This window comes from Coregonus lavaretus, assembly GCF_964263955.1.
Source record: "Coregonus lavaretus genome assembly, contig: HAP1_SCAFFOLD_5409, whole genome shotgun sequence".
In the NCBI taxonomy this organism is placed as follows: domain Eukaryota; kingdom Metazoa; phylum Chordata; class Actinopteri; order Salmoniformes; family Salmonidae; genus Coregonus; species Coregonus lavaretus.
Window position 1 is genome coordinate 27136 of NW_028162424.1, and position 13262 is coordinate 40397.

The 13262-nt window shown below is 45.5% G+C and overlaps 1 protein-coding gene across 1 annotated transcript; it reads left to right on the top strand.

Moving 5' to 3' along the window:
• Positions 1-439: 439 nt before the first annotated feature.
• LOC311119274 (semaphorin-6D-like) lies at positions 440-12649 on the top strand (the record flags this gene model as incomplete). Its single annotated transcript, XM_084193994.1, has 13 exons — positions 440-551; positions 1387-1559; positions 3550-3612; positions 4292-4393; positions 4524-4614; positions 4872-4991; positions 5363-5451; positions 8960-9177; positions 9433-9564; positions 10502-10657; positions 10891-11064; positions 12136-12276; positions 12568-12649. The coding sequence occupies 13 exons, from the start codon at positions 440-442 to the stop codon at positions 12647-12649; spliced, it is 1653 nt and encodes a 550-aa protein (XP_084050120.1).
• Between the last annotated feature and the right edge of the window lie 613 nt (positions 12650-13262).

Below are 13262 nucleotides of genomic sequence, written 5' to 3' on the forward strand. Positions count from 1 at the left end.
TCCCACATACACACACACACAGACAGACACACAGTAGCTGATCAGGTCATCCGAGGTACTGCTCATGTCATAAATGATCTCAACTTAAAACCACTAAACATTCAAACGGATCTACAATACACCCTGGTACAATAGTCCCTGGTAAAAACAGTTTACATGTAAAAGGGGTTCAGAGAGTGAGAAGGAGAGAGAAATGGAGTGTGTGTGTATGTGTGAGAGAGATATAGAGAGCGATTACAGAAAATGACAGTGAAAAATATTATTTTAAATATACATTTGGTGTCAATACTGAATTCTGTTAGCTTCTGTTAGTTCTAGACTTTCCTGACCATGTGTGTATTTCTGTATTTCATGACTGATCGTCTCTGTGTTTCCAGGTAACATCTTGTTGGGTGAGAACCAGGCAGGAAGGAGTGGTCTCAGACCAGAAGCAGCAGTCATGGTTTGGAGAGCAGGCCTTCTATTCAGCATACTGCTAGCTACAGCCACACACACCCTGTCTGCCAGCTTCCCAGAGGATAGTATACCCCTGGACATTGTCGACGCACACTGTGAGTACACACACACACACACACACACACACAGACATACTGCACACACATGCACGCACGCTTGCACGCACCCTGTTGTCATTAATTATGTGTCCCATTGTCCTGCATGTATCAGTGAACAGTGTATTGATGGTGTACTGTAAGGTCTTCATGGTAATGTAATGTGCTGACTTATCAGACATTGTATGCCCCCGTATAAAATCAATCCTGTCCATCGTCAGCTCAGGCATTAACTAGATTCCCTTCCTCTGTGATGTACACAGGGAATACAAAGACTGCTGAGCTGGCCTACCGTAACTCTCACAAACACACACACACACACAAAACACACACACACACACACACAGAGTCTTGTACAACTAACCTTGTAGGGACATACAATTCAGTCCCATTCAAAATCCTATTTTCCCTAAACCTAACCCTAGCTCCTAACCCTAAACCTAATTCTAACCTTAACCCTAAACCCCCTTAGAAATAGCATTTGACACTAACAAAATGTCCCCAGTTGGTCAAAAAACATTCTGTGTACTATACTTGTGGGGACTTCTGGTCCCCACAAGTATAGTTAAACATGTCCACACACACACACACACACACACACACACACACACACACACCACCGTGCTGTATCAGCAGCCTGCATTACATTACTGAAAGATTTCTATAAAGCTGTAACACACGACATGTTTACGCTTAATCAATAACCTGATTGCTAGTGTGTGGCCCTCTGAGAAACAGAGAAGTGTGTGTGTGTGTGTGTGTGTGTGTGTAGCACTCTGAAAACTTACGTGTGTGTGTGTGATCTCTGACTAACGTGTGTGTATGTGTATTTCAGTCTCGCGGCAGTACCCAGTGTTCCGAGGTCGTCTGTCGGGGAACGAGTCACAGCACAGACTGGACTTCCAACTGATGACCAAGATACAGGATACACTGTTCATCGCTGGCAGAGACCAGGTGTATCTAGTGAGTCTCCGAGAATCCTACAGGAATGAGATCATTCCCTACAGGGTAAGTCTGTCTAACCACAAGTTAATCACAGAGTTACACACAATTCCTCTGTAGAAAACACTACCACATCAATCACACAATTAACAGGCTATAAATGAGAGTGGAAATGGGTCTTTCTAAAATAATGGGGCCAATTTCAAAATGGTTTCATGCAGTTCCTCATGTGTAAATAGATTGGATGCATGCATGGCCATTTTTCTGTAGCCTATGTGGCTTACGCAGGGATACATAATAAAGCCATGAATAGCGGTAGCTTTAATCTCACCATTTGAATCTCACCATCGCTGTTTTTAAAAATGAGAAAGTGACCAAAAACCAGGTTGCTTTTTTAATGGAAGAATTTGTATGGGAAGCCAACAGATGTTGTCGTTTACATTTTAGTCATTTAACAGGCGCTCTTATCCAGAGCGACTTACAGTAGTGAGTTCATATATTTTCATACTTTTCTTGTACTGGTCCCCCGTGGGAATCGAACCCACAACCCTGGTGCTGCAAGCGCAATGCTCTACCAACTGAGCCTCATAATAACCGCACATGGTTTTTCCACAACAGAGTAGAGCAACACCCTTCAATTGAAGCGGCGGGAAACAAATGAAAGTGACCACATCTCTCACAAAAACGGATCAAAATGAAATCACAGATAATTATAAGGGAGCAGGAGAACTTATAAATTGGCTACAATAATTACAAGGACTTTTCAAGCACCAGATTGAGGAAATGTCTGATTTTCAAGGTAGGCCTATTCCAGGTCTTGAATTTCTGAGCTCCAAATTCAAGTTCAAGTAGGTTACTTCAAGCCCCTTGTATTGTTTAAAATTGCAGGTATAACATGGAAAACAAAATGTATTTGTCATGTTATTTCATTACCAGATCCTACTGTGAATGTCATTTGTTGTCATTATATCCGGAATAATGAATAGGAATAGCGTTAGGTGTTGCGCACAGTAGACTCAGTGTCCAATCCGCGGTACAAAAACATATGAAAACATGAACTCATTACCTTAATGTTTTCTTTGTTAAAATCTAATGAGACCCTGCTGTAAATCAAGCAGATAACAACAGGTGATCAACATCAATTCAATAGGGATATTAGATCCAACGTGGATCCAGGAACAACTTTCTTCACCGGTGTAACGAATGAGACACCAAAATATTCTTGACATTTCTCGCAAACACCTGTTTTCCAGCACTTGGGCTCTTGTTGCATCGCATGCGCTATCACAACAGCTGTTCGTTCATCACTTGACGAAAATTCCTTCCTGGATCAGATGATGTAAGAAAATATCACGGCGTAACTAATCAACTGGACACCAAATGCGCATCCAACAAGTATTATGCATAATTATTGAAGAACCACGTTAATGACAGTATCAATTTAGGTTTTAAGTATCAAGGTAAGGTGACTCTTTCGGTTAGAAGCATTCGATTTTGCAATCGCATACATCATTTGGGATTTGTGTGCCCATAAAAACTGTTTTCAACACGTAACAAAAGGAGACACGAAATGTTACGTAGTTACACTGCATTTCTGAGATCACTATACAAAAAAACTGTCCAACAGCTAGATCCAGGATTCTTACAAGGTTAAAGTTCAATGTCTAATTTAACAGATTCATGCTTAAGATATGATATAACGACACTTACACTGCCATAAATGCAAGGACAGAAAAGTAATGTTTTATGTCACATGATTTTGGACAGATCCGTCAAGACGCCAACCATGATAAAGGGTTAAACAGGTTTTAAATCAACTTGTGAATTTGATTGAATATAGCTATGATCCCCCCCTTATATCTTCATGTAATGACATGAAAGAAAATGGGCAGATTATTATCAATGACTTATCAACAACTGTAACAAGTTGTCCAGTGTAGGAAATCCCATATACTAAAGTGTATGTGTGTGCTTGCCTGAATGTGCATGCCACAATGTGTGTGTGTTTCTAAATGTGTGTGTGTGTGTGTGTGTGTGTGTGTGTTCATGTTTACAGAAGTTAACATGGAGGTCAGGCGAGGCAGACAGAAAGAACTGTGCCATGAAGGGGAAACACAGAGTAAGACTTTACTATACTTATTATTATACTATGTTTCTATAATTACTATACACTGCCTTTCTACTGTCTACTATAGACTCTCTCTACCCTTGGCTTTACCTCTCACCTCATAATGTCTTGTCATTATAGCTACTGGCTATAGCTACCATTTTAATTACTGGCTATACCTTCCATTATAGCGAAATGGGTTTAGCAGGCATCCTTGTAATATTATCTCTCTCTCTCTCTCCCTTCTCATCTCTTTCCCTTCTCATCTCTCTCTTTCTTCCCATCTCTCTCTCCCTTCCCATCTCTCTCTCTCTCTCTCTCTCTCTCTCTCTCTCTCTCTCTCTCTCTCTCTCTCTCTCTCTCTCTCTCTCCCCATCTCTCTCTCCCTTCTCATCTCTCTCTCCCTTCTCATCTCTCTCTCTCTCTCTCTCTTCCCATCTCTCTCTCTCTTCCCATCTCTCTCTCTCTCTCTCTCTCTCTCTCTCTCTCTCTCTCTCTCTCTCTCTCTCTCTCTCTCTCTCTCTCTCTCTCTCTCTCTCTCTCTCTCTCTCTCTCTCTCTCTCTCTCTCTCTCTCTCTCATCTCTCTCTCTCTCTCTCTCTCTCTCATCTCTCTCGCTCTCTCTCTCCCTTTCCATCTCTCTCTCTCTCTCCCTTCCCATCTCTCTCCCTGCCCCTCTCTTTCTCCTCCAGGATGAGTGTCATAACTACATCAAGGTTCTGGTTCCCAGAAATGATGACCTGGTGTTCATCTGTGGAACTAATGGCTTCAACCCCATGTGCCGATACTACAGGGTAAGACAACAGCAGAGTGTGTGTGTGTGAGAAACGTTCTCTCTCCCTCCTGCTCTGCCTCGATAAGCACCAATTGTTTACTATGCAGTCTGTGTGTCTTTGTTAACGACGCGTGTGTCTTTGTGTGTAGCTGGATAACCTGGAGTTTGACGGGGAGGAAATCAGCGGACTGGCACGATGCCCGTTTGACGCCAAGCAGACCAACGTCGCTCTGTTCGCTGGTATGACCACATACACACATACACACACACATACACACACACACACACACACACACACACACACACACACACACACACACACACACACACACACACACACACACACACACACACACTGTGGCCATAGCAACTAGGGTTCATAAGGTGCCACATTGTCAGTGTGTAAACAAACAGTTTGAACTAGGGTGCTAGATCGACATGTCCAGTATGACAGAATGCAATGTGTTTGTCTGACCTGTGTGTGTGTGTTGTTTCAGACGGGAAGCTGTACTCGGCGACGGTTGCTGACTTCCTGGCGAGCGACGCAGTGATCTACCGTAGTATGGGTGACGGCTCGGCCCTCAGGACCATCAAATACGACTCCAAATGGCTGAAAGGTAAACACAGCAGTGTGTGTGTGTGTGTGTGTGGTGGCAGCCGTCTCTGTCCATGTCCCTGTCCTGTGAAGACGTCCTGTAGCTCTACTCTGTCAGACTATCTAGGTCAACTCTGTCACACACAGCTGTTACAGGAACACTGAAATATTCAGGATGGAGGGAGAGAGGGAAATAGGGAGAGAGAAAGAGAAGTGGGGAAGGAGGGAGAGGGGAGGAGAACAGAGAGAGAGGGAGAAATGGTAAGGAGAGAGACAGAGAGAGTCTGAAGGGAGGACAGAGGTAGTTATGTATAAAAAGAGGTACAAGTAGAAATAGAGGGAGAGACAAAAGAGACGTGACAATGTAAAACCTCTGTCCCCTCTCTCTTCCAGAGCCCCATTTCCTGCATGCAGTGGATTATGGGAACTACGTCTACTTCTTCTACAGAGAGATCGCAGCGGAACACAACAACCTGGGCAAGGTAAGACGCACACACATACGTACACACGCAAACACGCACACATATGTGCACACACAGTTTACTAGACAACATTGTGTATTATAAATATGTATTTATTATAAATAGTAAACACTATATTACCAGACAACAGATAGTGTTGTAGAAAAGTGCTGAGTACAACAGAAGGTAGTGACTGAACTGTAGGTCAAACTACTTTACATGTAAACCCTTTACCCATGGAGAGGATTCACACACACACACACACACACACACACACACACACACACACACACACACACACACCCTTGGTGGTAATGGATGTTTTCTGCAGCTATTAGTATGATTTAGCCGCCGCGGGCCTCAGATTTACCCATGATGCATCATTCAGAGAATGGGCGGCCAGGCTGAAACCGCGGGCTGATAAATATTTTAGCGCTAGTAATGCTGGCGTGTGTGTTTGTGTATGTCCCTGTGTGTGCGTGGCGTACGTGTGTGTGTGTGTCAATGCTGATGGGCCTGGGATGACACCTGGGCAGATGGAGCTTTGCACTGGTCAATTATTAAAGCTGTTTCTGCTGACTGCTTCACACACTTCATTTAAACCACAATACTCACCCAGAGCTCTAGCCCTAGTCCCCCACAGCCCAACAGTCCAACACCGAGCTCTACCCCTAGTCCCCCACAACCCTGTCCTATAGCCCAGCCCTGGACTTCTACCCTAGACTTCTACCCTAGACTTCTACCCTAGACTTCTACCCTAGACTTCTACCCTAGACTTCTACCATATACTTCTACCCTAGACTTCTACCCTAGACTTCTACCCTAGACTTCTACCATAGACTTCTACCCTAGACTTCTACCATAGACTTCTACCATAGACTTCTACCATAGACTTCTATCATAGACTTCTACTCTTAGACGTCTACCTGGTCCTAGCCTCATTTACCGCAACACTGTAAAACCTATAACTCTCCTCCTAGCCTCTATCATATAGCCCAGTCCCAGTCCTATAGCCCAGCCCCTATCATATAGTCCAGTCCTATAGCCCAGCCTCTATCATATAGCCCAGTCCCAGTCCTATAGCCCAGCCTCTATCATATAGCCCAGTCCTATAGCCCAGCCCCTATCATATAGTCCAGTCCTATAGCCCAGCCCCTATCATATAGCCCAGCCCCTATCATATAGTCCAGTCCTATAGCCCAGCCTCTATCATATAGTCCAGCCCTATAGCCCAGACTCTATCATATAGTCCAGTCCTATAGCCCAGCCTCTATCATATAGCCCAGTCCTATAGCCCAGCCCCTATCATATAGCCCAGTCCTATAGCCCAGCCTCTATCATATAGTCCAGCCCTATAGCCCAGACTCTATCATATAGTCCAGTCCTATAGCCCAACCCCTATCATATAGTCCACTCCTATCATATAGTCCAGTCCTATAGCCCAGCCTCTATCATATAGCCCAGTCCCAGTCCTATAGCCCAGCCTCTATCATATAGTCCAGTCCTATAGCCCAGCCTCTATCATATAGTCTAGTCCTATAGCCCAGCCTCTATCATATAGTCCAGTCCTATAGCCCAGCCCCTATCATATAGTCCACTCCTATAGCCCAGCCTCTATCATATAGTCCAGTCCTATAGCCCAGCCTCTATCATATAGTCTAGTCCTATAGCCCAGCCTCTATCATATAGTCCAGTCCTATAGCCCAGCCCCTATCATATAGTCCAGTCCTATAGCCCAGCCCCTATCATATAGCCCAGTCCTATAGCCCAGCCCCTATCATATAGCCCAGTCCTATAGCCCAGCGCCTATCATATAGTCCAGTCCTATAGCCCAGCCCCTATCATATAGTCCAGTCCTATAGCCCAGCCCCTATCATATAGCCCAGCCCCTATCATATAGTCCAGTCCTATAGCCCAGCCTCTATCATATAGCCCAGTCCCAGTCCTATAGCCCAGCCCCTATCATATAGTCCAGTCCTATAGCCCAGCCCCTATCATATAGTCCAGTCCTATAGCCCAGCCTCTATCATATAGTCTAGTCCTATAGCCCAGCCCCTATCATATAGTCCAGTCCTATAGCCCAGCCCCTATCATATAGTCCAGTCCTATAGCCCAGCCCCTATCATATAGTCCAGTCCTATAGCCCAGCCTCTATCATATAGCCCAGTCCCAGTCCTATAGCCCAGCCCCTATCATATAGTCCAGTCCTATAGCCCAGCCCCTATCATATAGTCCAGTCCTATAGCCCAGCCCCTATCATATAGTCCAGTCCTATAGCCCAGCCCCTATCATATAGTCCAGTCCTATAGCCCAGCCTCTATCATATAGTCTAGTCCTATAGCCCAGCCTCTATCATATAGCCCAGTCCTATAGCCCAGCCCCTATCATATAGTCCAGTCCTATAGCCCAGCCTCTATCATATAGTCCAGTCCTATAGCCCAGCCCCTATCATATAGTCCACTCCTATCATATAGTCCAGTCCTATAGCCCAGACTCTATCATATAGTCCAGTCCTATAGCCCAGCCCCTATCATATAGTCTAGTCCTATAGCCCAGCCCCTATCATATAGTCTAGTCCTATAGCCCAGCCCCTATCATATAGCCCAGTCCTATAGCCCAACCCCTATCATATAGTCTAGTCCTATACCCCAACCCCTATCATATAGTCCAGTCCTATAGCCCAGCCCCTATCATATAGCCCACTCCTATAGCCCAGCCCCTATCATATAGCCCACTCCTATAGCCCAGCCCCTATCATATAGTCCAGTCCTATAGCCCAGCCCCTATCATATAGTCCAGTCCTATAGCCCAGCCCCTATCATATAGTCCAGTCCTATAGCCCAGCCCCTATCATATAGTCCAGTCCTATAGCCCAGCCCCTATCATATAGTCTAGTCCTATAGCCCAGCCCCTATCATATAGTCCAGTCCTATAGCCCAGCCCCTATCATATAGCCCAGTCCTATAGCCCAGCCCCTATCATATAGTCCAGTCCTATAGCCCAGCCCCTATCATATAGCCCAGTCCTATAGCCCAGCTCTTTCCTAGTTCTAGGTTAATCAGACTGGGTCAAGAGGTGTGTGTGAATCAGGTTTAGGGTCAAGAGGTGTGTGTGAATCAGGTTTAGGGTCAAGAGTTGTGTGTGAATCAGGTTTAGGGTCAAGAGGTGTGTGTGAATCAGGTTTAGGGTCAAGAGGTGTGTGTGAATCAGGTTTAGGGTCAAGAGTTGTGTGTGAATCAGGTTTAGGGTCAAGAGGTGTGTGTGAATCAGGTTTAGGGTCAAGAGGTGTGTGTGAATCAGGTTTAGGGTCAAGAGTTGTGTGTGTGTGAGGCGTTTGTTCAATCGGAGCGCTTCAAACAAATGTCCTCTCTGACACAAGGTCCTGGATAAGCGTCAGTGTGCGTCACACTGTGAGGCCACCGGATGAGGAAGATGTATTATTTAGAGGGTGGAAGTGTTTTAGTGATGTTGATTCCAGAGTCTCACTTTTTCTCATCTCTCCCTCCCCTGCTCCCCCTTTCCTCTCCAGGCGGTCTACTCCAGAGTGGCTCGTATCTGTAAGAACGACGTAGGCGGGTCCCAGCGTGTGTTGGAGAAACACTGGACGTCCTTCGTCAAGGCCAGACTCAACTGTTCTGTTCCCGGAGAATCCTTCTTCTACTTCGATGTTCTACAGTCCATCACTGACATCATCAACATCAACGGAGTTCCTTCTGTGGTGGGAGTCTTCACTACACAGATGAACAGGTAAGGATGGACACACTGAGAGTGTATCCCAAATGGCACCCTGTTCTCTTTATAGTGCACTACTTTTGACTAGGGAGCATAGGGCTCTGGTCAAAAGTGGTGCACTCTATGGGGAATAGGTGCCATCTGGGATACACTCTTTGTAATATTGGTGTAATAGATGTGTTGTTATTGTGAATCTCTTGGGGGGGGGGGTTCTCCATATCTAGTTAATAGTAGTTGTGTAACAGTGTGTGGTTGTGTTCCTCTCTTCAGTATCCCAGGGTCTGCAGTGTGTGCGTTCTCCATGGATGACATAGAGAAGGTGTTCAGAGGACGATTTAAAGAACAGAAAACACCTGACTCTGTCTGGACCGCCTTCCCAGAGGAGAGACTGCCCAAACCCAGGTATGTACCTGTACCTTTACCCTAACCCAGGTATGTACTGTACCTGTACCTTTACCCTAACCCAAACCCAGGTATGTACCTGTACCTTTACCCTAACCCAGGTATGTACCTTTACCCTAACCCAAACCCAGGTATGTACCTGTACCTTTACCCTAACCCAGGTATGTACCTTTACCCTAACCATAACCCAAAACCAGGTATGTCAGTCTCAAGTTTCAAGCCAGGTATGTCAGTCTCTAACCCAATCCCAGGTACTATACCTACAGTATGTCAGTGTCTAACCCTACCTCTAACCCTAACCCAGTATGTCTCAGTAAGTGTATGTCAGTCTGCACAACAACAGGTACATGACCCCTCCCTTCAGTTTATGATGCCAGGCTGCGCAGAGCTTTATTGTCACTATATTCTTGAGTTTAGGTCTCATTGAGATAAACCCTCTTTAACAAGAGAGACATGGTCTATGACCGCACACACACACACACACACACACACACACACACACACACACACACACACACACACACACACACACACACACACACACACACACACACACACACAGCTGGTGGTTATTAGCAGTAAATAATTAATCTAGATAATTAGACACGTTGCATATTTAACCTGCATACGGCCATTCACACACACACGTAGCTCAGCTCTCTGGCCCCACAAAAAGTCCACAGAGCTGCTCATTATCGTGGTAAATAATTAACAAACGTCTGATTATAGTCCTCTATTATCACTTCATGTTTACAATGATACAGCAGCACGTCTCTTTGTTGACCTGACAGGCTTCTGCTCCTCTCTCATTCCCTAACCCCTCTCCTCAGTTAAATTCAATAGAGTAAACTTTATTAGTCCCTACAGGGTGATGGTAGCTGGGCTCATGTGTGACCTGTGTTGACCTTTGACCCCTCTCTGACCCCTATGTCTCCAGGCCAGGCTGCTGTGCGGGTCATGGCCAGGCTGAGTCCTATAAGACCACTATAGAGTTCCCTGATGAGACTCTCCTCTTCATCAAGTCCCACCCCCTCATGGACGCCTCCGTGCCTAACATAGGAGACGAGCCCTGGTTCACCAAGACACGCGTCAGGTAAGGACACACAAACACACACACACCATAAGAGTTGCTTGAGTGATCGGAATTCCCGGGTTACCGTAAGACAAACACACCATTCTACTGTAAGGACAATCATTTGGTTTCATACACTCAACAAAAACAAGTAAAAATGCACATTTGTAGATCAACAGGAGGGCCTTTAAATACCGGCTTGATAATTCCTACTGAAGTCTGACTGTACTCCTGTCTTGTCCCTGTCTCTCTAGGTACAGGCTGACAGCCCTGGCGGTGGACAACGCGGCTGGTCCCCATGGTAACTACACGGTGCTGTTCATTGGTTCAGAGGCGGGCGTGGTGCTGAAGGTTCTAGCCAAGACTTCCCCTCTGTCCTTCGACGACAGCATCCTATTGGAGGAGATTGACCTGTTCAACAGAGCCAAGTACGGAACACTCACTACACGTTTCTCACTGTCTCTCTCTCTTAGTCTCTGTCTCTCACTGTCTCTTTCTTAGTCTCTGTCTCTCACTGTCTCTCTCTCTTAGTCTCTGTCTCTCACTGTCTCTCTCTCTTAGTCTCTGTCTCTCACTGTCTCTCTATCTTAGTCTCTGTCTCTCACTGTCTCTCTCTCTTAGTCTCTGTCTCTCACTGTCTCTCTCTCTTAGTCTCTGTCTCTCACTGTCTCTCTCTCTTAGTCTCTGTCTCTCACTGTCTCTCTATCTTAGTCTCTGTCTCTCACTGTCTCTCTCTCTTAGTCTCTGTCTCTCACTGTCTCTCTCTTAGTCTATGTCTCTCTATGTTAGTCTCTGTCTCTCTCTCTTAGTCTCTGTCTTTCACTGTCTCTCTCTTACTCTTTGCGTCTCTCTCTTAGTCTCTGTCTTTCTCTTTTTTTGGTCTCTTATCTCTCACTCTGTGTTTTCTTTCTCTTTCCCTCTGTGTGCCTCTCAATGTCTCTCTGTTTGTCTCTCACCGTCTCAGTCTCTCCTCTCTCTTCCTCTCTCTCTCGCTCTCCTCCTCTGTCTCTCTCTCTCTCTGTCTTCCTCTGTCTCTCTCTCTCCATCTTCCTCTGTCTCTCTCTCTCCTCTGTCTAACTCTCTCTCCTCTGTCTTCCCCTGTCTCTCTCTCTGTCTCCATCTTCCTCTGTCTCTCTCTCTCCTCTGTCTAACTCTCTCTCCTCTGTCTTCCCCTGTCTCTCTCTCTGTCTCCATCTTCCTCTGTCTCTCTCTCTCCTCTGTCTTCCTCTGTCTCTCTCTCTCCTCTGTCTTCCTCTCAGTCTCTCGTTCTCTCCTGTCAGTAAGGGTATCAGGGCTAAACAGTGCCACTGTGATTACATCTGGAGAGTGAAACAGTAGACAGGCCTATCTGATAAACAACTGTTCAAGTAACCTGTAATCTGATTTCTGACTCTCCTCTCCATCTCCCCCCTCCACCACCCTCCCTTTCTCGCTCTCCCCTACTCCCTCTCCTCTCCCAACCCCTCTCCTCCCATTCTTCTTTTCTCTCTGTCTCCCAGGTGTCTGTCTAACAGTGAGGATGACAGGCGTATTTTGTCGCTCCATGTTGACAGAGACACACACAGTGTGTACGTAGCTTTCTCCAGCTGTGTGGTTCGCATGCCTCTCAGCCGCTGTGAGCGACACACTAACTGCCACAAGTGAGTCACCACACTGACACACACTCGTGCACTCAGACTCAGACTCACACACACATTCAGAAACGTGCACACACTCCACTCAAAGGTTACTTTATGCTGTGCCTGGTCACAGATTTGTAGGTTTATTGATGTGTTTTTCTCTATCTACATGTTATAAACATTGAGAACACCTGCAGCACACTGGTTAATATACAGCCAGACAGAGGTTAACTGGTGCTGCCTATTTAACCCTGTATGGTGAACTGTATATTTACAGATATATGTTAACCCTGTGTTGTGTTTCTCCCCTAGGTCTTGTATAGCGTCCAGGGACCCCTATTGTGGCTGGATGCCTCATGGAGCCTGTGAGAGGATACTGCCTGGAGTTCTGTGAGTACCAAGTATTACAATACTAAATAGTATGGATACTCAGGGCTCTAAAGTGTGACCAATTTGGTCGCATATGCAACAACATGTTTTGCTGTGCGACCTGGAGTTTTTAATTTGGGATCACCAGTGCGACCAAAACAAATCCAATATTTGTTTTTTAATTCATTTTAATAATAATGTTTGTAATGATAAGGCTTCGCTGTACTGTTGTTTCCTGAGCGCAGATTAGTTAGCATCATGCTTGCACCATTAATACAGCGAAAACTGCTTGTTTTTAGCCCAAACAGTTCAAAAGGTTTGACCCATATTACTGGCAAAACGTTTTTTTCTTCCGGTCATGGATTGGCGGCCGCATTTTACATTCATAAACCATGTCGCGGGCCATTCTAAAACTACTCGCGGGCCGCATTTGTTTTACACCTTGTTCAGTCATGTTTGTTAGCTCATTAGCTAGCTAGCTAACAACCTGCTAACTTTACCTGTATATCCAAACATAGAAAGGGATAGCTTCTTCAGGGAATCAATGATCAATGAATGAATGGCACAATAAATTGCACAAGCATTTCTCTAGACCCGCAATAACACCTCCTAAATATGTGTATGCGACCAATAAAATG